Raw genomic sequence first — 24,876 nt, forward strand, 5'->3', positions numbered from 1 at the left:
TAAAGGTAAGAAAGGCTGGTTAACATTCAGTCCTGTTAACTTGCAAAGAGCCACAAAGATTCTGCCTGCCCTGTTCTTACTCCTTCAGGGATGGAAGTCCGAGGGGCACTATGACTTCTGTAGAGCATGTCTGAGCATCCCATGTTTCCTAGGGACGGGAACACTGCTTGAAGATGCTGGAAGAAGCGTTGAGCACCAATCAAAAGGTTCCAGCAGCAGGAGGAAAACGGTATGAGATGAGAGAAAAGGGGTAGCGTATTGAGTCCCTTAACACAGCACCTACTCTTCCCTGAGCAACATTACCACTCTCAGGGAATACCTTTTTAAATTATTTGGTCCAAGGATGTAGTTTCACTTAACAGCATCCTTCCTGTAGTGTTGTTCAGGATCAGATACGAGGTTCCTGTGTCCGATTCTGCTAAATCAGCTTGATCCTAGGAGTCGCAATTCTTCCCTGTCCCACAAGATGGGGGTAGTGTACTTCTCAAATTGAGCAACTGGAGGACTTTGATTTAAAACTGTTTTCACCACCCTTTCCGTTCTCCAGCAATTCACCACTGCATCTCTTAGGCGGTAATTGGAAGTTATCACTTACTCTTGCACTGGAGGGAGTGAATTTTATACTTTCTTGGGAGATGCTTAAGCATTAGCCTTCCCTTTGCAGACATAGAAGTGTGTCTTGCCAGAAATTACCCCAGCTTGTGTTACAGGTCAGACCCTCATGCCTGTGCTGTGGAGCTGGAGTATGAAGCTTTCCGAACCAGTAAAATGGCTAACTCATACAAGGCAACTGTGCTAAAGAAGGTAGGGCCATACATCTGCAGTTGTTCCCTTGAATGTGCTGTGGCCTCAGCTCAAGGGGAAATAGGGTAGAGTTTGTGTGGAAAAGATGAAGGAGAAGCTCTGCTTTGCCTTGGATGTCTTCCAAATCTTTCTTCTTGGTTTTGTTTCCAGGAGGGCCCAGAATCACATTGGTTTCACATCTTTGTTGGCTTTACAGGCTTTGGAAACCTACATACCAGTGCAAGGTTATCAAAATATCCTCTAGGTCTAGCAATAAAGGGAATGGGGTGTTCTTCAGAGTGTTGCTGACAATACAGAAGCCTTGGTTTAGGTTAGCTGGTTGCAATAAGTCTCTCTGAAGATGTTTCTGTTCTTGAGATAGGTGTCTCTCCAGGGGAGACATATGTTTTGCCACTATGGCTTTTAGTGTGTACAGAGGCAGGAATGAATAAAAGATTTCTGGCCATTAGAGAACATTACTGTTGTCTTTTTAGGTAGCAGAAATCAACAAAGCCTCAAAACAAGGAGAGCTGTTCTCAGTCTTTGGGTCCAGAACTGGTGGCAACAGCAACTTAGAAACAAAATCTGGGTCTCCAGCAGAAGAGGACTTCCTCCCTGCATCCCAGGTTTACTCGGTGAGTGAGTACGGATAGGATACACAAGGAGGGAATGGTGTGCTTTATCTATCTGCTTTTTTATGATTTTATTTTAGGTCCTTTGTGTGGCCATAACTGTATGTTTCTATTGGAATTGCTTTCCCTGTCAGTCCTTTGGTTTTGGTGTGAGATCAACTAGTCATGCTGGATCCTATTAGTGAATATAATCTATGTGCAGGCCATATGTCAAAAAAGTTTTTCTCGTCTTGCTCTAACCAAGGATGCTGTCTGTTTCCTTACTGCAGGTCTGTGACTTTAATCTAATCCATTTCCCTCATGTCTCAGTTGATGGTTATGATGATGAGTCAGTTTTAGAGCCTTCCCCAGCTTACGGCTGTACACACTGTGTATTGTATACAGAAACTTAGGTCCTTTCAGGGTTCTGCACACAGGGCTTCCTTAATGCTCTCATATCCAAAATTTCTTCCTCTTCCTTTCTCCCTAGTTCAAACCCAAGCGTGTGGGAGCAGGATTTCCAAAGAAATCCAACTTGTTCCAGACAGCTGCAGAACTGCTGAAGATCCAGGAGGATAGTGATGCAAAGCCTGTGAAAAAAGAAGTGGATTGTCCAAACGGGCAAGACAACAGCAACTGCAGTCTGGAACCGGACACCAGAAACCCTGTTCTCCAGAAGAAAGAAATAGCAACCAAAGCAATGTGTGAGAGTGCTGGGCTAGAAGTATTCCTTCCTGAAAAGAAGGGACAGCAACCCAGTCCAGACACAAAAGCTGCCCTTTGGGATATCCCTATTAAGAAGTCCAAACCTAGCAAGAAGCAGCAAATGCTCGCAGAAGCGGCCAAAAAAGAATCACAGGATATTTCCAAATTATTCTCCCTCCCCAAAGGTGGGTGTAAAGCCAAAAGTTGCAGCTCAGCAAAGGAAGATGGCTGTTCTGCAAGCACACTACCTCAAGTTTCTTCTCGAAGCATGTGTCAAGAGAAATCAATACCTCAGGAAAACAAAGATGTCTCTGGAGAAGATGTGACTGGGCAGTCGCAGGCAGAGAATGAAGAGCTGGAAGAGACAGAAGTAACACTGACTGAGAGGGAGGAGGATTTTAAGACTCAGCAGGCTGATGAATCTGAACTCTTTCAGGAAGAAATTGATGTAAAATCCAGGTAAAATCTCTACCTCTCTGTTCCCTGTGTTGCCCTGTTAACGAGCTGCAGAGCCCCACCAGCCTTGTCCTGGAAACTGGGAATCTGTATTAGATCTCTAGGCTGGTGAGGGAGACTCTTGCTTCACCATGGAGAGTCTCGTGGCCACTAGCAGTGAATGCAGTAATACCTTCACTGTGGAATGATTAAAATTGGCCTTCTCTTCACTCTTCCCACTAGCGTTGCTGAAAATGTTGCAGAAACTGAGCTAATTGTTGTTGGGGAAGGTGAGTGTGGGAAGCGACCAGGATCAAATGAGGTAAGACTTTAATGGATGCTAATTTCCTCTCTTTCTTCTGCTCATCTTGTGCCAAGTTTCTCTCCTGATCTGAACTTCACCTGATAGTGTTATTTATCTGGGGAGGGCTCAGCTGCAATTGCAGCAGAGAGGAGAACTGTAGTTGGGCTGCAGTCCTGGTGTCCCCCTACCGCCCACTGGGCCAGTGCCAGCAACTGAAGACTGTAGTGGAAAGCTTCCCCTCCACTCTGCTTTGTTTCCTCTTCTCTGCAACACATGTGACTGTACCCTTGCTGATGACTTGCCTGGAATGAGTCTCTCCATGCCCTCGAGGTCTGTAACTAACTATAATTAGCAAGCTGCTTTCTCAAGAGAACAACCACAGACCACTCAGAAGCAAACCATGCTCACAGACTTCCTTGCCATTCAGTCTCTGGCTCTGTATTTGGCATCTGAGACTGCCTGGTAGCTGTCTCTACTGAACAGTGCAGTTTTCTCCTTGCTCTTTCAAATTGAGCAGGAGTGTGGCACTCAAGTGGTTGATTCTTCCTGAGGGATGTATTCTCAGCAGACATCCACTCTTTTCCCGTCAGTTTTTCCTGTATAGGATGGGGTCTAGCAATTAGCTGCCCTAATAAGACCATAGGGTAATTCTAAATGAGGTAGTCTTAAAGGGTTTTTCTTAAAGTCCCCTTGTGTATTATGTCTGCCCAGCAAAATGGGTTACATAGATTCCTGCATGGCATTCACTATAGTGAGAGCCTGCGGGATGCTGCAAAGATTCACGTTCTCAGAAGGTAGTGGCTGCTTGGAAGTGTAATGCTGCCACAGGAATTGGTGGGTTTGGTTTTCTTCTGTCCCATCTCCAGGATATGGAAAGTCCCGCAACAAAGCGGCTACGGACAGTGGCAAAATCTTCTATTCTGTCCCAGCCAGAAAGCAAAAGTGTTGGTCCAATAAAGAAGAAGGTGACTTTTGATCCGAACTTATCACAGTGTGATAAAGAAGGAATCAGCAAGACTGTACAGCCAGCGACCAAAGGCATGTCCCTCAAAGAAACAGCAGACATCGTTGTCAAATATTTGACCCCATTCTACAAGGGTGGCAAATTTGCTTCCAAGGTAGGGCACAGCTCAAGACCCTCTCTAGCAGAAGGAGACTGCATCTCCCTGGGGCTCTAAGAAGGGGAAGATGATCTGGATACCACATTTCATTTCCAAGTCACATCTTTGTATGTGCTGTTTCAGTGACTCTAGGTGCAGCAACTCACCTCTCCCAAGAAAGGGTTTGTGTGTGATTTAGAGTGGTATCATCTTGGTTCCACATTTGTTTGTGATTGTTTGTGTTTTCACACTAAACTCTGGGAAATTTTTAAAAACTCCCATCTGTGGAGTGGCAACAGATCAGGTTCAATTCTGCTGTAGTTTACTTGATGTGTTCTGCAAGGCAGCATATGTGTGCATGTGCTTCTCCAGCACTGCAGGGTCAGGCGTATTTGCAGGTTTGCAACACTCCTGTAGTCTAAAGCTATGAATGGTTTGTGCTAGAGCCAGCCTATGCTAAGGGCAAGACAAATGTGGAAACAGTCTGGTGAGGTAACCAATGTCTGCCTTCTGCTCTTTTATCTTCCCCAATTCTGCAGGATCTGTTTAAGGGCTTTGCTCGGCACCTGTCTCACTTACTGACTGAAGAGCAGAACCCTGTCCGCAAGACTGGTGAGTTAGCAGATGGAGAGAGCACCTAGAATCTTGGGTTCTTCTGATGCTAAATGTATTGATGTCTTTAGAGGAGACAGATGTCTTAAGTATCATCTCAAAGGTGGTGCTTCCTCTCTTGCAGTGAAGGAGGAAGCACAGAGACTCATCAAGGAGTTTTTCAAAACAAGGGTCAGGTGTGAGAGTGAGACAGACTGGCAGGAGCTGCAGAGCTCAGAGAGCTGATCCTTGCATCATGATGGCTGTCTTCCTTCCTCCAGCAGTGGGACCAGGGGATCTTGAAGAACTCAGCCGTGGAGGGTTTCATGAAACTGCAGAAGTGAGCTTTCTTTTCCCACTGCGTTTTTGCTCACTTCTGTCCTTAGTGACATGCACTTCCAGGAAACCAGTTTCTGTGAACTTCTGGAGAGTTTCTGCAATAACTAGGGCGCTGAAGCCCTCTAGTACCTCTTGCCAAGAGGTGTGAAGTCTGCATCTGCTGGATAGGTTAGGGGCTGCTGCCTCAGATGTTCTGCAGTGTCTCCAACCTCTACTCCCTGTAGCAGTCTGGGAAGGGCTCAGACTTTCCAACTGGGACTCTGCTTTAGGATGGCATCTTGCTTCCTAGATGGCTCCTCCCCTCGCTTCCCCATCTCTTAGTTTTTATTTCAGTGTTACCAATAGAAGCCTTATGCTACAAGTTCACATGATTTGCTCAGGGCTGCCACTGACAAACTTGATGATTGAGTTCCTGGATGGAATGTTTTCCCTTGAAGGGCAGGAGGGGAGCATTTTGTTTTTACCATGGAAGCAATGCCTACCTTCTGAAGGTGGAGAAACTGGGATTCTTTTTCTTTTAATCTGAATTTTTTTTTAACTTTGTCTAGTTCTGCCTGCCCTTTAACTTAAGCGGTGATGCTCTTTCAGTATTAACCTCTCCAATAGTAGCATCAAGGTTGCCAACACTTTTCCAGCATTTGCTTGTAAACCCTAAAGCCATATTTGCCCCCTGTGCCTCACTCACAGTCTGCAATACAGAAGGCAATGCTGCTGTTATAACTGGTTAAGGTACTGCTGTGGCCCTCAAACTGACACTGCAGTGCCTCTGCTGCTATATTTATATAAAGGACCTGAACCTTAGGTTATCAGTGGGCTTCAAATAACCTGATTCCCTGGCACAAGTCCTTTCTGTTGGGTTTTTGTTGGGTTCTGCCTTTATTCCATGCCTAAAAAGGCTGGCGGCCTCAGGCACTAGCGCTACTAGAGGAATCTGCAGCCTGAGAAGCCATCAAACAGGCTTTTAGATCACTGTACTCAACAGATGTATTTTTTTTTAAATGTACTGAAGGGTATGTGTGGAACTGACAATAAAACAATGTTATAGCTGCTGTGGACTCTTCCCGAAAGCTTTTTCTTACCAATTAATCATACAGACTGGTCTAAGATACATGGAGACTCCAGCACTGTGAACATAGACATGCAAGCTCATTTCTTAACTGAACAGAAAGCTAATAAATGCCAGCCTGGGATGGGATGGATAGGAAGCATGTGCCAGCAGACACCTTCAACCCCTTATAGCTGCAGGACTTCTCCAGCTAGAACCAGAAGGAAACCTGGAAATGTTTAACTCAAAAGTCACTTTCATCTTCAGCTTGCTCTGCTCACTGGAGGACAAAAGGCTTTACAAGAAGCCTTTTACACAATAGAAGTACTTTTCAGCTGTTGCCTGCTGGCTTCTATTTTACCTTCCCATTAAAAATCCTGTTTCATCAGCCACTTAAGTGTGGTTACTAAAGCTCCAGAGTTCAGCTGCTGCCTGGGTGAACTTCTCAGAAATGCTTTGTTTATCTTCTAAATCACTGTCAAAGTGCTTTATCACAATGTGGGACATTGCTAATCAGATGAGTTGTGCTTCTATGTAAGGCAGCAAAAGCTCAGAGAAAGAGAAGGGGAATAAGGATAAGTTAATCTTCAGAGACCTTCTCTATTCCTTTCTTTCATGTCGCTGTGGTGCTTTACCTAGCCTTGCAGTAGCGCTTCTGAAGGAGGAGGGTGGAATGTGCTTCAGCTAAGATCTAAGGTGCTGCCAGTGAGCAGTACCTGAAGGGAAGTTCCTGACAGTGAAGATGCTGTAGTTACTTCTGGCATCAGCTCACCAGCAAGAAGCTAGCTGTGCATCATGGCTTGCATTGAGCACCCGCAGATCTATCCCATTCCCAGCCAACAGTGACAACCTTTTCCTCAAGCTTTGCCGGTTACCTGCAGGTCAATCTTCCCATGTTAGATGTAAACCAGTATCTGCCATATCTCTGTGTGATTATTTTATAGCAATCTCCTAAAGTGCAGATACTTTTCAGTTCAGTAGGATAGCTGTAGCAACAAAAATAAATTAAGCATTTTTGTACAACCCAGGACACTCTTCTCTACTGTAATACAAGTTCCATTTGAATACGCTTTCTCCATGGGCACTGAGCCATCATTTAAGTATGACAGCTGCATGGACATGACTGACTTCTTTATAGTAGAGGGAAATATAAGCATATAATTATGTCAGTAAGAAATTAATTAACAAACTTTCTTACCATTGCAGCTCAATCTGTGCCCCAGCATATGTGTTAATTGTATGTTAACACTAATCTGCTTTGCAGTTAAGATGCTTTCTACAAGCTCCTGCTTCACAAATCCTGCTACAGGGGCCTCTTGCATATCGATACAGAGAAAAAGCTGGCCTATGGAAAACACCAGCAGCCAGTGCAGCCATTTCATAGCCTCAGCTTTGCATTGTGTTACACAAATCCCTAGTAAGCATCAGTCTTTGCTCATGTTAATTAATTCAGAGTCCCACACTGCATAGCTTGAAGGCAATTGCTTGCATCTGTTCAGCTGCTCTATGTTGGAACAGGCTATGAAAAAGCAATGGTGTGGAAAGGGTGTCTTGTGGTTTGTTTAGCCAGTGCATGCATCACTTCAAGGAAGAGTACTTGGGGACTGAATGGCAGGTCACAAGGAATGACATTATGGTCCAGTCCATCAACAAACACTGGTGGCAGTCTTAGAAAGTAGCTGTCTGAGGTCATGGATGTCTTTTGGAAGAGTCCTCTCCAGAAGGCAGGGCAGGGAGCACTGAACAAGCTGAAAGAAAGCTCCAAGAAAGAAAAACAGTGCTGTTTTGCTTGGTCATTCTCCTCCTCTTAGGCTTTAGTGGTGCAACTCTGTTTTATCCAGGATGACAACAATCGTGTGATACATTTCTTTAGCCTGTCAAAACACAAATCAGTATCAGTCATTCTCTGCCCCAGAAATGTGTGCTTCTCATAATTAAATATTCCCATAAATCACTTTCCATAATTAAATATCAGGTAAGTGCTGGGACAAAGCTGCACTTTGGGGCCTCGGAAATGCAGTGCCCCCATCCACCTCTGGGACAGAAGAGAGCAGTAGTACTGTCTCTTAGCAGAGGCCCAGCTGGGCAGTGGAGGGCAATTTCTGAATTGCCAGGAGGAAGCTGTAGGTCCAGGCTGATCTCACCTGTGACAGCTCAAGCCACATAGTCTTGGGGCTGGCAGCCGAGCCATAGTTCAGTTCTATGCCAGGAAGCCCAGCAGCAGAGATAGGCTGCAGGGTTCGCATCTTCTGCAGCTCTTTCAATGGAATGACGCAGGAGATTGCCTGTGTAAGGAGAAAAGCCACAAAACATTCTCTGGTGCAGTCCTTACAAATAAAACCATCTGATTCTCACCAAGGAGGATTCACCTCAAGAGCATATTGAAAGCTGAGACAAAGACTGGGGCACAGGGCAGTGTATAGAGAATACAGGGCAAGCTCCTGCTGCCAGCATGTCCCTAGAACTCCTGCAAGATTGGGGCAAACAGGAATGTGACCTACACTTAGTTTTACTGTGGACCATGCTTGTTAGCATGATCACTGGACTTACAAAAGAGCACATGGCAGTACTAACTGTTCTACCACTCTTGTCACTTGCTTTGGGCTAGGCCTGTTGTTAGAGTGGCTGTGAGGCAGGTAAATATAGTCTCTTCCTGCACAAGTTCTTCTAAAAGTCAAAGTTAACATCTGACAGACATCAGGGCTCTGGACTCTAAGGAGGAATTGTCTGGCATACCTGGGTGATGCCATCCACCACAATGATCTCTTCTTTATTCACACCAAAGAAACAGGGCACAGGGATTGTGTCATCACTGACTCTCTCTACAAAGTAGGTGTTGTAGCCAAAGAAAGGCAATTTCATCACGTGCTCTGTAAGAAAGCAAAAGGTGGCTTTCAGGCAGCAGCTTCCAGCCAGCAATCTATTGCACCAACCTAAGGTGGTCAAAAGCTGCAGGTGTTCCCAAGCTTTTCTGCATTAAAAAGTAAGATTGACAACTTCTTCCTCCCTCCCTCCCAGGCTGCTTATACTCAATTCTCAGCAGCCTGAATAGATGTCCTGTTCTTTTCCGACCAGAAACAGATGTGCAGCCAGAATATCAATTAAAACACAACTTGAACAGAGCTCTGAAAATCTACTGCAGACTTCTGCAAAAGAGATGGGACTTCTACCATGATCACCGTGTTTGGGAACAAGTGCCAGTCTGCAGGGGGAGGCTATCTGGGAGTCATATGTCATGGCCCATTCCAGGCTCCAAGGATCCTCGCCAACCTCATAAACTGTCCCAAAAGCACATTCAAAGCAGCTTCCATCATGCTCAGGATAGACGACTCAAGCAGATCTGAATGTCTCCTCACCTATGAACTGGATTTTTGCATTCACTGGCTGGAGGGGCTGCCGGGTTCTCAGCAGCATGGCAACATGGTTCTGCAGAGCCTGGGGACTGATGGAGGACTGCAGGGTCTTTGGCGTGTACTCCTTCAGCTCTTCCCTGTGCCAACAAGCAGATACTAATTCATCCCCTGCCCAGCTAAAATCGAAAGATCAGCCAGGGGGATTAAGAGGAAGGAGGGGATCTGGCAACAATTTTCAATTGCATGGCTGGGGGCAAGGGTGGAGGGAGAGGAGAAGAGCACAACAGGTCATTTCTAAATTGGGTAGTGTGGAAGGAAACATCAGAGACAGTGAGGCCACCATTTTCCACAGAGAAGGCAGCTGTGCACCACTGACTAGTGCACTGGGAGAAATCTCTCCTTTCTGGAGACAACAGGAGCTCTTCAAGCAAGGACTGTAGCATGGAAGTAAAGCCACAGGGTGTTTTTTACAGGCAGTCTCAGCTGAGAACCACCTTACTCTAATTCCGTCTTGCTCCTGTGCCTCTGAAGCACTACGCAGAGCAGATTCCCCATGCCCAGCAGGGTTATGCCATTACCCCCTGCTGCTGGTGGTGTAAGGGGATCTGATGGAGACATTACGTCCGCTCTGAGTCAAAGTGCATAAGGATACAGGAAGGAAGGAGTGTGAAAATACAGCTCGGGGCTGCAAGACAGAAGCTTTCCAGTACCCAGGGACATTTTCATTCCCATTAAGCATTTCACTACAGATTTCAGGTGCCCAGGGTTGAAAACTCTGGCACTTGTGAGAAAGAACAAAGGAGTATTCAGCCCAACTATAAGCTCATGCACTTAGTTCTTGGTATTACAAACACATGGCAGTCAAAAGAAATGTCCATGGCACCTTCATGAGCTCAGGAGGAGTCACAAAAGGAAATGTGGATCAGAGGCAGTCAGCATTAAGAGTGTGAACAGGAGGTAAACCTTCTGGATTAATGGGCAGGAGTCAGTAACTAAGTGACATTAATTAGTATCTTACGTTCTCCAGAACTGTGCATTCCTTAATTATCCAGAGAGTACTTTCAGGCACCTACCTCTAATCCCTGTGGTGCCAACAACCATTAGAGACAGAGACCCACCATGAGACAGACATACCTGGAGGGAGCAGAGTTCTGCTGCTCTGTTTTGGCCCAGTGCTGGAGCATTGCCAAAATGCCCACCTGCATCTCCATTTCTTTACTATGGCTTAACAGTATCCTCCCATTCAGGTAATCCCACAGCATCTGAGAAACAGCAAAGCAAAGAGCCCTTTGTTTAACCTTGCAGAAGGTACATGCAGGTCTGGGCAGCGCCAGGCTGCAGAGACCCACATCGTACCTTGCTGATAACACATCCAGCTCAGGCTGATAACATGAAAGCAAAGGCTTTCTGGGCTCAGGAAGAGCATGCAGAACTGCACAATCCAGTCTGGAACAGTACAGCTCATAGGCTAGGGCTGCAGGCACACTGCCTTCTTGCATCCATAGCTTCAGTTATTAGTCATTCCCAGAAACAGCATACAAAGCCAATCAGCCAAAGCCCTCCCACTTCTTCAGCTCCCTTGGCCATTCCCATTGGCCTGTACACTAACTCTGCCCCTGCTAGGGAACCCTTGCTAGGGAGGTTCCTGGCGCGCACTGCCCTTGTTGCTTACCTGTCCGTAATGAACATCAGTATAAATTTTGTTCTCAAAGTGCAGAGGTGTCCTCCAGATAAGCCTGCGTAAAGTCACAGTGACCAACTTGTCCTCCAGCAGGTAATCATGAAGATACTCCTCCGATCTTAGCGGCCTCACTGTTTTATCTACATGTTTATGCAGGGAGAGGGTCATCACTCTTGGTGCTGAGACAGTGGGCTGAGCTCCATGGCCTGGGACAGGAGCCTTCCTGCAGGCCTCTATTCCACCCTGCCCGTATGACTCCCAGCATCAGCCATTCCAAAGGGACACGGACCCACACACACCTCTTTCAGGAACAAGCAACACAGCCCCTGAGAAGGCACAATCCTTAACCCTAGTACAGAGGGAAACTGCTGAAGAGGAACCTCCCCAGAGCCAGCAAGGGTGGGGGTACTGTTCAAAATAGTGGCCGTGGTACTCCCTGTTGGGAGAGACCGCTTTAAGAAAGAATCTAGATGCTAGTCTCTACTTGCCGAGATTATCACTGTCACTCCTGATGGCAAAAAGAACAAATTCCTGTATCTCTTCCTGTTCGCCTGCCCCCATCTGCTCACAGATCTCCTGCAAGAGCTCCTTGGCCACCTGAAAGAAGGAAAGAAGCAAATAAGTACCATGGCCAGGCAAGCCCAAAGCAGCCCCAAAGCAGTTAGACATACTGGGCTTGTTAGAGGGCAGCAGTATGGCTCCAGCCATTGCGCAAAGAAGCAAGCTGGGTGAGGCATCCTAGCGTTGTGCAGGCCCTACAGAGATACGCTGCTACAGGGATTCCTAGGAAGTGAGTGGGAAACTGTCACAGCTCTATGGGGAGCACAGGCCAAGCCCAAGGTTTTGACAAATAAGGGATTTCCCTGGTGTGGCTCAGATCAATGAAGAAATTCAAAGCAGAAAACTCACAGTGAACGTCTTAATTCTGGTGAGGTATTCCACGCCTCCAGGCATCAGTATCACTAGCTGGCGGGCACCACGCCCCTTCTGCAAAGGACAGTCTTTAGGCAGCAAGACACGCAGGATCCCATCAGCCCCACAATTCTTCCTCCCTCTTCCTTCCTCCTCATCTCCACCTTCTCTACTTGCCCATAGTACCTGCCTCTTCCCTGCTCACATCCCTGCCTACTCCATGGCATTGCACTTCCCAGTCCTCTTGCAGACACATGCCTCTTTTCCTCTCTTGGAAGACTAACCACCCCTGTAACACTGCACGTGGCACCTCCTGGCAAGCCTCTGCCCTCCCTCTCTTCCCAGCACCTCCACTTCTCTGCCCTTCAATACCAGCAATGCCTCTATCTCCACAGGGAAAGGAAGGTGGCGACGGCCCCCATACATGAAATTTTTCCGCAGGTTGCTCTGACAGATCTTGGCTGTATCTGCAGGAAAAGGAAAAAGCTTCATGTGTTGAGCCAAACAGAGGACTTAGCATTGTCTCCTATGCTGTTGGGTCATCCTGGCTGTGTTGAATTTAACCCAGGGCTGCTGCTAGGAGAGGAAAGAGACTTGACCTCATCTCCCACTCTGCCAGGACACATCCAAATCATGAGGGGCCAGCCCCAGACAGCGTCCAGGACAGTAGAAGTACACAGGAATGACAGGATGGGAGAACTAGAACCCTCTTCTCTGGCAGGATTCCAACCCAAATACCTCACAGCTGATGACTCTGGAAGACCACAGTCTGCCTTTCCCCCAGGTCTAGCTGTTGAACTGGGCCTAAGCCACAGGGCTAAGCTAAGCCTCAGAGACACACACAATTCCACCTTGCCTGGGTGAAGATGCAATGGGAAATTACCTCTGCAAACACAAAGACTAGAGATACAAAGCAGACTCTTGCCTGCAGGCTCGGGTCCCTCAGTACCCCACTCATTTCTCCTGCCTAACAGGATAAGGGATATTTCCCTGTTGGACCATGTCCCCACCTGGATCCTGTCTTCTTTCTTTGACCACTGGGCTTTAGTAACAAGGGGGCAGCCATTTATTTTACAGGACACAGAAACAGTCATACCATGGTGGGTGCTGGATGGATCACTGCTGGCTAGCTGCAGAAACTTGGTGGCATAGGGCATCAGGATGTTAGAAGGGAGGAAGTACCCAGTTAGCAGGCTTAGGAGCAACCAACCACGCAGCATGCTCTCCCTGCGGGACAGAAAGAACTGTGGGCACCTTGGAACAAGACAATTACTGCTCCAATCAGCTCAAAGTGAGCCTCTGCCCTTCTGAACACCTATGGCAGGTGACAGAAAATGAGGTGGTGGCCCTTGGTCAGAGGTTTCTTATGCTGAGGAAGGGATCGACTCAGTTATTCTAACAGCAAACAAAGAAAGGGAACAGTCAAGGCCACTCTGATGCCACTGCTACCATATTGCAGGGCAGTGTGGGGTCAAGCCAGTCCTAACTGTTGTACCAATTCTCCAGGGCTGTGAAAAGGAAATCGGGGCTCTGAGCAGCACCACTACCAGGAGCTACCAGGAATGTTTACCAGTGCCCAGATATTCAGCAGCCAGCGATAGAAGGACAAACATCCATTGAAGTGAAAAAGCCCTAAATTCCCTGAGTGCTCGGCAAAAGCCCCAGCAACTGGGCAGCTAGGGACAGTACATCATTAGGGGGGCAGCCTCTCTCCTGGCCCTGCTGTCTATGCAGCAAGGCAGACGGTTCCCCTCCAGCTGTGCATGCACAGGAGCTGACAATGCTGGTACTCACTGGTTAGGGTTGTGGGTGACCTGTTTGATGACCTGGCAGTAGACCTCATCATGCAAACTCTCCTTCTCCTTGCAGAGCTGCATTCAGAGAGGAGAAGACAGCATCAGAGAGGGGACAAGAGCATCAGAGAGGCCCCAGGTCATCTCTGTGCCTTTCCTCTCCCAGTTCCAGAGCTCTGCCAATGTGGCTTAAAGCTTGGGCTTTGCAGCCTCTGGTCTCTAGTGCTATCTAGCCCAAAGAAGGAGAGGCAGGTTGTGCTCTCATCCAGACAGTGATATCCAGGGAAGCCATTTACATGCAACTCCTCCCCCCCATGTTTTTTAATCAGCCTCTCTGTTTCAGCTCCTTTTCTCATGTAAAAGGTTGCATTATGGCTCTCCCCGCTCTCTCCCTTCCCAGCAAGGCCCTTCATTCCCATTGGTGCTTCAGTGCCTTGCCCAGGGGAAGGTCACAAACCTGAAGGATTTCATAGATGCATTCAACCTCATTCTGGTTCTTGAGTTTTGATTGATCTCCCATGAACCGCATCAGAGCTGCAAAGCAAAGGCTAGCATTTAGGTCTAAGCAGAGGTGATCCTGCCATGGGGCAGACAGTAGACTAGAAAATGTCCTGAAAGCTTTTCTGCTCCATGGGCTATTATGAGGCTTGCATTGGACACATGTAGTTGGTGGGGCATCAGCCCAAGCAGTGTGTTGTTCTTGGGCACTTTGCACTCAAGGCAAAGTACATTTTGCTGGACGCTTTCAGCACAGACACAAGTAGTTATTAACTGCAGAAATGCCTTAGGAGGGGCCCTCCTCTCACAGTTTTCATTCCCCACTCTGGGCCCCATGATGCCTATGTGTGGCCACCAAGGCCGACCCACTCACCCCCACTCCAGCCTCTGTAGTGTTGTGTCCTAGGGAGGTACTTACTCTTGAAGTTCTTTGTAGCAAGCTCGTTCAGTTCACTATCAGAGTACCGGAGCAAAGACTCCTGGATTGGGACCTGCAGAGCCAGAATACAAGGGTAAGCTGGGGAGGCAGATCATACAGAGCTGTGCTGCAGGCTTCACAAAAGACACAAGCTCCCAGTATCTTGCAGACAGCACTGAAGAGTAGGGGGCACCTACACTTCTCCAGAGACTGCAGCCAAGGATCTGCCCTCTGCGTTTTTGCCATGTGCAGAAAAAGCTAGAGGCAATGCTGGAGCTGGGATTCTGGCTGTAGCCATGGGCAGAGACTGGACTCACCTTGGTGTGCTGGACCAGGTCAGCTGCTCTCTTCTTTTCAGCAGACATCCCCTTCAGTCCCTGACTAGACAGAGGAGAGAGAACACGCAATCTAAGAAATATCCCAAGAAATGGCTTGGTGTGGATCAGGCTACACAGATCCTGTGTATGTCTGTTCAGGAAGGACCACAGCCTACTTACATGGACTGAAGCTCTCGGAAGTAGGCTGTAGCGAAGTCCATCATGGTATAATGATCGCCAGCAGGGACTAACATGATGCTGTTGGGTTCTGATGTCAGGCTGGCAACAGAACTCTGCAGGGACAGGCACCAAACCCACCCTGAAAAGTCAGCTGAGGAACTGCAGTGTGTATTCTCACCTGCCAGACCTGGGAAGGCCTCATCTATGTCTGGTGTCTCCCCCTCCCACTATGATAGTATTTGAGTGTCTCCATCTGTAAGGATTAAGCAGTCATCTTCCCTCTAGCTTTGGAGTCAGACACTACCAGGGCCATGGACCCACCCTGGCAGCTCCCACAGAACCCAGCCATGTCCCCTAGCAGTTCCCCAAGGACAACTCGCCTCTCTGCTGGTGTTCCTGCTCTCCGGGGAAGCTTTCATGCTCTTCCGCAGGCTCCCACGTCTGTCCATGCTGGTGCTGAGGTAATCAGGGGCTGCAGCCAATTGCACCAGGCTGATGGGGAAAATACCACAGCGGCCACCAGTGGAGCCAAACTGCCAGCCTGCAGAAACAGGGGAGAAAGAGTCAGGAACCATGGCAGCTACCAAGAGAAATGAGCAGTGAGGCATCCTGCTGGCAAAGGAGAGCACCAGACTGACCAGGCTTTCCTGCATCCTAAGATAACATCCGCTATAACTACGGCAGTTGGAACAAGGTGGGTTGCAGTCAGAGAATGGCAGAGCTGAAGGCTAACTATGCTGACCGTTAACAGTCTGCTTTCCTCTGGTTTACTCGACAGCAGCATGTAGAGTTTCTGGGCACCATGGGTCCAGCAGGCCCTTGAACCCAGTCCCCACCTTTCCTGCCAATCTTGACAAACTCCCTCACCTGGCTCCACGCCTTGCATGGGCAGTAACTCGATGAGGTCACCCTTCTTGAAGCTAAGAAGGCTCTTGTCATCCGTGATGTAGCTGCGCAGAGCAACAACATAGTTGGTATCCTGGGGAAAAAGCGATGGGGAGGTCAAATCTCATCCCCAGGATGTGAGGGACTCAGACCATGTCATCCCATGGACCCTCTCAGGCCCATGTGGGAAATCACCTTCATTCCTTACTGCACTACAGCCACTCCCTCACCTGCCTCAGCTCCTGGATGAAGAGTTCCACCATGGCCTTGATGCACGCAGCCTTTGGAGAGTGCAGGAAGAGCTGCTCTGTCTTCAGAGAGAACTCCAGGGCATTGCTGCCCTTCAGTTCCACTGACAGCACATCTGCAAAGCTGAGGACACAGCCAGCGTGCTCAGGCTTCTGCCAGAGCGAGGGATGCAGATCATGGGGATGGGAGCTCATTCCAAGGACTGAGAAAGGAGACAGGCCTCAGCACGCTCCAGAGGGTGGCCTTTCACCAGCACCGTATTACAATAGTAATAGCACCATAGGCTGCTCACGGCTTTCACCGTACCACTCTGAGGACCTCCCTTCTGATGACATGCATGGAGCTGACTCACACCTAGCACTCACTTATTGTGAGCAAAGCACAAGGTAGGAAGGAAAGGGAAAGGCCAAACTCATTAGAAGGAGGGTCAGTGAGTCACAACTGGCCTAGGACAATCCTAGAGAGCACAGCACAATCAGACAGTTTTCAGCTCACCTGTTCAGTCTGCCTCCTACACTCTAAAAGCATCCTGCAAGTGACAAATTATCATCCTGCAGCAACCAGTGCCCTTTTGCTCACCTGTAGCTGCGAAGAATCTTCAGGTATTCAGGATTATAGCCAGCTGCTTTCACCATCCTCAACAGCCGCATGCCCCGGTGAGAAACACCCAGGATCTGGACATCACTTCCATTTTCGCCCTGTAGGGGAAGTGCAGCAGAGAGCACTAAAGGCTCCATCCCACCTGGACAGGACACAGCAGGGGAAGAAGATGCTACCATATGTACCATGAAGGAGGCCCTGGGCAGACAGAGGTGTCAAACCCAGCAAGGTAAGAAGATGCAGAAGAATGAGTGATGTGTGGCCAGGCAGGGAGACAGAAAGAGATCCCAGGTGAACTACAGCCACACAGCTAAAGCAAGCCCAGGGTCTGATGAGAAGATTAAGACTCACGTGAACTGGGAAAAGGCGGGAGAAATAGTTAGCCCAGTTATCCCGAGCAGCCAGTACAATTCTCTTCTTTATCCCATCCTCCTGAATGGACTGGACATTGTTGCCAACCCGGAACTCCACTAGCAGGGGTACAAAGCAGAGACTTTCTCAGTAAGACAAAGATGGCCAAGTCTTCCTCTGCCCAGGGACTCATTCCCACCAGTCTTCCTCAGTGATTACAGTGCAGCAAACAACATGCAGAGGTGAAAGGATACCATGTTATTTGCACACACCAGTCTACTACTAGTTTCTCTTCCCCTCTCTATGAACCTCCTGTCAAAGACAACAGCTGGATTTTGAGACAACTCAAAATCCCATCCTCGGACCTCAGTTTCCTCTCCCCACAATAAACATATCAGAACTAAGTTTTTCTGGCTCAGAGAAATTTCAGGGCCATTTTCTGGCCATTTGGAATAAACAAACATTCCTACACTGCACTACACAGCACACAAAAAAGTGCTTTCTTGCCGCAGTGACAAACATTTCTTCTCTGCCCTAGGTCCTGACTGAAAGGGCTTGGAGGCTGGTTTCGCGTTTCAAACCAAAAGCTGGGAGGAAGGGATGATGGGGCTGTTAATTACTCAGCAGGTCTTTCATCTTGCGCTTCTCCTCCCTGGAGATCCGAAGGCAGGAATCGGAGAAGGTGTCACACATGATCTGCAGAGGAAGGAAACAGAGAGGCTTCCACTGAAAAGGCCACATCTGAGTGTGCTGGAGCATCTGAGGCTGTTAAACAGGCTGAGTTTCAGAAAGGAGTGAGCAGGGGCTTGACTGGATGGACCTGGAGAAAAGACTAACACCACTAGGGATGCAGAAACGAAGGCATCTTATGCAATGTAATTATGGAGTGTTTTGTCCCCAAACAGAAAGACAACAGGCCTTGAGTCATACACCAGTACATACCTGTTCACACAGCAAGTTCAGACAATAAGGGTGACTGAAATTTTCTTTGGGGTAAAACACCTGCAAGAGGAGGATAAAAACAATAGTAATGTTACAGATGTTTACGAATGTTGCAGAAATAGCTCCCCAGGGATGTTTTGTAATCCATATGCCCTACTGCTGGAGAGGAGTGAGTCCATCTCCAAGGACAGGCAGGGAAGAGACACTGTGAATGTAAACAGAAGGACCAGGAGCAAAGGACCAAAAATAAAGTGGTGAGACCATGGGATGAACCCTGGTCAGTTCAGTGCACTCTCCAATACTTGATTTTAAACACACTTGTACTATTTTAACAGGAAAGCACCAGGTAACAAGAAGTTTACTTTATTTGCAGACTTCTCAGTGTTTACAGAGGAAGGAAAGGACAGGTAGGAAAACTGAGACACCAGAGTCAGTAAGGCAGAGTAGGACCTGCATCCCCTATGAGATGATCCCCTGCCTCCGACTCCTGTGTTATGTGACCTCCTCCCAGAACTGTCTTTGTGCTCTTATATCACACTGGGTGCCTATGACAAGAAATTATTTTAACCAAATGTGGGACCAGTTCCCTCCCCCCATAGCCAGCTCTCAGCTAATGAACTATACCTCTTTGCGCAGAAAGATTTTCCAGGCAGGGTTGACATAGGAAAAGCTGACACTAGCAGTGAGCTTGTACAGCTGGGTCTTGATACCATCATCTTCTGCTACTGTTACAGTAGAGTCTATGTGGGGAGAAAGAGCAGTGAAGATGGGCTTTGCTGACTACAGGGTCACCTTTCCGCCTGCCAAAGACCTACCAAGAGAAAGGGGACAGTGCCATGTGCCTGATTGAAGATTACTGTCAAGAACCTTCTTGAAGGTCAGTGATCAGCTAATATGAATGCATGCATAAAACAGTCATCATGTGAGTACCAGCATTTCTGATAGCATTTATACTTGCTGTATTAGCCACAAAGTTCAGTGCTCATAATAGAAACACTCCAGAGATAGGGAGCACACAGCACCCCAGACAAAATACTACCCCTGTGCTTAAGCTTGAAGACACAGTTTCACTTTATGTCATTATAAAAAGGCTGCTAAAGGTTTCAAAAATACATAAAAGTTCTCCCCTGAGCTTGCAGACTGCAAGGTTCTGGTACCAGGCAAGGTACTTGCACTGGATTTTCTCTCTGCAGGAGATCTATTAAAGACAGGTTCAGTCTGAAGACAACCATTCAAAGGCATTGCTTTACAAGGTAGGAATATCTTCATTTAAGCACTCCCAACTTTTGGAACTTCAGAGTTCATAAACAATCAAGAAATGTAGTAGATCCCACAGTTCAGCTGTTTCTATATTCCTGTTCAAAAGCATGTAGGGATTTTTCAGGCTAATCCAGTTACTTCAATTTACTTTCACAGGACTTCCTGAAGATCCATTTTTTAAAAGAGAGGGAGAGTGAAACAGGGACATTCTTTTATACCAGGGAAGCTGATGCAGGATGGAGTCCTGCAGTAATGTGCTTGACTGACTGTTCCTTGCATGTTATAAAATGTGATGCTGATGAGAGTTTTAAACAGCTTGAAATACATTGGTACATACATCCAAAATAGCAGCAAAGTATAAAATGAATTACGGCTCCAGGCTCCCACTGCAATTCAGAGGCAAAACCTAGGACTAACGCTTCCAAACTCCTGCTGAGAGGCATTAGCTATGCCATTTTTCAGGTGGGCAGCATCCAGACACTCCTTAGGTGGCCAGTGTCCAAGGTCTCCCAGGCTCTCATTCTCCCTGAGAAACATTTCCTCATTCTTCAGCCTGTCTCTAAGGACCCTCCAGAGGCTCTAGAAGGTAAAACACGTGGCTTCCCATTCCTCCCTGGTCTAAAGTCCATCCGTTGAATTGCAGCTTTGATAAAGTACTTATGCTTCAGGTAGGTAATAAAATGTATTGTGGACTGGACCTTGATAAAGCTGTAGCCCAAAGGTCCTTTCTGTTTTTAGCTGCATTTTTCAGAGAAACCCAGCCCCTCCTTCATCGTTTGTGCCTGACATCCTGCACTGCACTGGGAAGAGAGAGAAGAGTTAGAGCTGGAAAGTGCCATGCTGAGTGCTGAGCCAGACTGGAACTATGGTGACAGTCTCTGATTTCACACAGCCCACTCAGTCTTTGGCCAGCTGGTTGATGACAGAACATGTGCTGTGACTCTCCCGGGCCACTGGGCTGAGTCTGACCCCATCCCCTCCCCGGCCCCCACTACCAAATCCCACTTGGGTGAAGTCAATACTCACCCTTCCCTGTGGATTCCTGCCAGCCTTGGTTCCCAGGCAGGAGAGGCGAAGGCAATGGTGGCGGAGGAGGGGGAGCAGGAGGGGTCTGGGAACCTGGTGGGGTACTCTCCCGGCTGAAGATGGACAGGAGAGGCAACTGCTTCTCCTTGATAGAGCTGGAAGCTGAGCCCGGCTTCGGCTTGGTAGGTGGAGGTGTTCTCTTCTCTTGTGGCAGGGGGGATGGCTGCAAGACAGCAAAACCATTTGACCCAGTCATTCTCTGCATTACTGTGCTCTGTCCTGACACTGCTGTTATAAATCATCCCTAGGGCAGCAGTCCAACCCTCGAAGCAAGATCTGTGTGAACAGGGATACCAGGACCTTTAAATCAGCACATGATCTACAAACAGATGAAGATCAAGCAAACCCAGGTGCAAAGAATCAAGAATTTGAGATTGAAGTCTCCAGCTGGGAAGGGGAAAAAGTCATTAATGGGCCAAGACCTTGGTGCCAAATGTGCAGAACTCAAGTTGCTTGCTTCCAGATCAGCCTTGAACATACCACAATAGGACTTGGTGCTCCAGAGCCTTTTCTCCAGGACCTCAAGTGACTTTACAGACTGGAACCCAGTCTAGAATGGGCAGCACCATGGTATGAGCTCGCAGCCGTCTAGTAACCCAACAAGAAGTCACCTGGCTGCTACTGCACCAAGTAGCTCCCAACCTGTTGGAGATTGGATATACAGGCCCTCTCTGCTGAGCTCTTAGGTGACCGGAGAGCAAAGAACTCACTGATTTGGGAGATGGGAGGTTCATCATTCCCAGCTTGGCCAGAGCCTCATTTTTGGGGTCATTCTTCTTCATAAATGACTTGGACACCCTCCTGCAAGGAAATGGGGAGCACAGTTACAGGGGCTGCAGAGGGGTTGTGGCCACAATAGAGCCAGTGCTGGGATATAGTCCCACGCATCTCCTTCCTGCCCACCTGGGTGGACCCCACTCTCTCACCTGACAGGCTCAATAGGCTGGGGCTCGGGGGCTGGTCTGCTCTGGTACATTTTGATGATATTGCGGATCTCCTGGCTGGGTGCAGGCCGTGACTTGGGGCCTGAAGGCTTCACTACAGGTGGCTCCTTCTTCGATTTTGGTGCCTGTTTTTTTGGCTTCGGCTCAGGAGGTGGCAAAGGGGGAGCAGGAGCTATTGGGGATGACAGCTTTAACTAACAGACCAGCAAAGACACAGGACAAATCCCTTTGTCTCATTTGAAGTTCTGTCTCTTTCACCCCTAGGCTGACTGGCCATGGCCTTCCACTGCCTTGCTTTGGGATCCCACTTCCCAAAGCTCAGGCCTTTCTCTCTCTCTCCTCTCCTGTCAAGATGCAGACTCCCAGAAGAGCCAGATCCTTTCCTCCTCTGGCTATATCCTGGCCTGATGCTCCTGGAAAGTTCCTGCTTGTCAGCCTGCCTGGGTCTCCACTGCACAGCATCTTACCTGCCTCTGTTTTAGGACTGGGCTTCTCTTCTTCCCTCTTCTCCGGCTCCCCTTCCTTCTCCTCCTCCTGCTTTGGCTGGGGATTGGCTGGAGGGGTCCAGGTTTTGGAAGGAGGCTTGACTTTCTTCACTCGGATCGGTTGCTCTCCTGCATAGAAAGGGGGACCTGAGCTAGTTAAACCCACAGCCAAAGCCTAGCAGTAACGGCATAGTTCCCACCCTTCCATCAGTCAGCAGAAGCCTATGTTTTCTAGAGGCAAAGGAGGGTGTGGCAGTCACAAGCCAAAGATTTCCAGAAAACTGGCAACACAACACTTTACAATCTGAATTGTAGCCAGCTGAGCAGGCACCCAGAACTCCTGCTATAGACAGCACCATCAGCTCCTGCAGGGATTAGGGAGACAAGAACACCTTGTTATGCCAGGGAGGCTGCAGAACAAGGTGTTAAGATGAGTGAAATTCCCAAAGTGGTAGATGCTCACCCATCTTCTGAAAATATTCTCTCTTCTGCTGGAAAGTTTCCCGAGGGAAGTCATCATCTTCACTGTTGGAGAACTGGTCTTCCGTGTAGTCATAAACCTGCAAGCAGTTCACAACATGGTTAGTTAGCCAGCAGATATGTCCATAGTATCCTTAAGTTCAGAGGTGATCTTCCCTCACCAAGTTCTGATCTAGAGCTTCTCCCTATCTGGGAGTATCCCAGGAGATCAGTCTCTGACCCAGGGAATCATCAACCAAATCCAGAGAAGAAGGAGTATGTTAGAAGCCCAAGACAGCTTGCTGGAAGATAAAGAACTCAAAGTGATGAATTTTCCTATGGAAAAATTCAGATCAGCTGGGAATTAATTGGCCAACACTGCAGCCAAACCTCTACAGAGCTAATGCCACCAAGGTTTGATCCTGTGTCTTAAAGACTCAGCAAGCAAAGTTTGAAAAGCCTCAGTATCATAGGTAAGCATAGCTCTCTGCTCTCCTCTCTGCCAAACCACTGCCACACTGGAAGGGAAGCAGAGCAAATGCAAATCATGAATTTCAAACCAAATTCACTACCACTGTTTGTTTTTCATACCAGTTCTTCTGCCTTAGCTGGCGGTTCTGGAGCCTTTGGTGGTGGTGCAGCATTCTGGCTGCTGGGAGGCTTCTTGGGTTTTGGGGAAGTGGCTGGGACTGGGACTGGAGCTGAGGCTTGGGCTTGTGGTGGACTTGAGACTCTTGGCCTTGAGTTCTCAAGAGAGTGTTGCCACCGCTGCTGTTGCTGCTGCTGTTGCTGGGAAATGCTCATGGCTTGAAGGGTCATTTGCTGGGCCTGGAGGAAGGAATTGCGATGTCCATGAGCTCTAGGCTACACAAAACCACCAGCCATCAGTCAGGCTGTCCCATTCTTTCACTGGTAATCACAGAACATCTACATAGTCCACTGCAAATTTGCCAGTGTTATGGACAAGGCATGCCCAGGGAGTCTGCTCCCACCTGGCCAAGTATGCAGAGCTCCTAATAACACCCCAAAGACTCAGCTACCAGTAAGATAGCCTGGGACCTTCATGCACTCAAGGCTTTGTACAGAAAGCAGAATACTGCAGATCTGCACCTGTAGCAAATTCCAGCTTAAAAACACATGGGAATTACAGCTGAGGCTTCTTGGGGCCTGCTCTTGTCCCTGCTACTCACTCGCCTATGGTGCCTCATTGTCCCCATGTACACAAAGTGGCAAAAAGGGGGTTCCCAGTTTTGCAGTCTTAAATAATCCCAACTTTATATACCTAACACCCAGCACATAAACGCAGAGTGTTACAGAGCAGGCCTAATGCAGGAGGGGAGCATGGCTAACCTCTTCACAGCACGTACACCAGTGCGTTGGTCTTCGCCAGTTCCCGAGCCCCTCCCAGCCAGTCCCTTCCACTCACCATGAGCATGGCTTGCTGGTTGATAAAGGCTTGCTGTTGTGCTGCTACCTGATTGGGATCTACAGCTGGAACCACAGGCTGCGGCATAACCATGGCTGTGGAAGACACACATCTGCAAACACCCATAGGCAATCATTCCCCACAGTACCTGAGCATCAGCCCAGAGCTGAGTGTTCACTGTGCACCCCGCCTGACATTCAAATGCACAGACTCCATTACGACACCCACCCTTCCATCCTCTTCCCCTGTATAGTTACTGAAACACTGTGTTATTACCTGACATAGGTGAAATCGTGCCAGCTGCTGGTATCATGGGCATGGCTGCTGGCATCCCCATCATTGAAGGCACGGGCTGGTAAACTGGTGCTTGAGTCATTCCAGAGAAGCCTAGAGGCAAAAGGCCATATGCACAGTGCTTTTGGGGAATCCCAGATCAGAAAGCCCTGATCAGTCCCCACAGAACACATCACATCACAGAACACATCACACAGAACACACCTCTGGTTCTCTCCACATGCACCAACCACAGGGAAATGTGAATGGTTTACCTTCTCACACATAGCAGGACGCAGCAAAACTCACGTGGGAAAAAGGAAACCTAAGAGAAATGTGTGGCCTGCCAGAATTTACAGTAGCAGGATCCAGACCCTGCTTTTGCAGTGTAACTTAGGACACCACCATCCTTCATGACTAAGCATATAAACAACTCCTGCCTATGTATGATGACAAAGAAGGGTTTCTCTTGAGGGTTGGGCAAAGATCTCTGGGACTGCCAGATCCATACTGGTCTTTTTGCAGCAGGTAGCAAGGGTGAATGAACAACGAGCCCTGGCCTGGGTGGCATTGTGTATCATGTGAAGGAACTGTGGGGAGAAAGGAATTCCTCTGCTCTCAGCAGTCAAGTCCCACATGAGGCCACAAAACAGAAATCCCACTGAGGGCAAAGCCAGCAGAGCAAGGGGCATGGAGATCAGTCTCAGCTAGGAGTGAGTGAGCACACAGCACAGGTCTACTGAATCACGATGTCCTTGCCAGTGAGAACGGCTCATGGAGAGATCTTCACATTCCTCACTGATGTAAGTAGCCACATGAGTAGCCCGCCTAGTGGATGAGGGAAAGGCTGT

General features: G+C 48.2%; 1 protein-coding gene across 1 annotated transcript in view; it reads left to right on the forward strand.

Moving 5' to 3' along the window:
- RECQL5 (RecQ protein-like 5) overlaps positions 1 to 4,775 on the forward strand; it is a 37,183-nt gene extending 32,408 nt beyond the window's left edge. The window contains 8 exon segments of the mRNA XM_009583440.1: positions 136 to 229; positions 711 to 804; positions 1,278 to 1,418; positions 1,885 to 2,558; positions 2,778 to 2,856; positions 3,705 to 3,956; positions 4,478 to 4,550; positions 4,675 to 4,775. Of these exon segments, the coding sequence (XP_009581735.1) occupies positions 136 to 229; positions 711 to 804; positions 1,278 to 1,418; positions 1,885 to 2,558; positions 2,778 to 2,856; positions 3,705 to 3,956; positions 4,478 to 4,550; positions 4,675 to 4,775 (1,508 nt within the window).
- The last annotated feature ends 20,101 nt before the right edge of the window (positions 4,776 to 24,876 follow it).

Source organism: Fulmarus glacialis, unplaced genomic scaffold (assembly GCF_000690835.1).
Source record: "Fulmarus glacialis isolate BGI_N327 unplaced genomic scaffold, ASM69083v1 scaffold36248, whole genome shotgun sequence".
In the NCBI taxonomy this organism is placed as follows: domain Eukaryota; kingdom Metazoa; phylum Chordata; class Aves; order Procellariiformes; family Procellariidae; genus Fulmarus; species Fulmarus glacialis.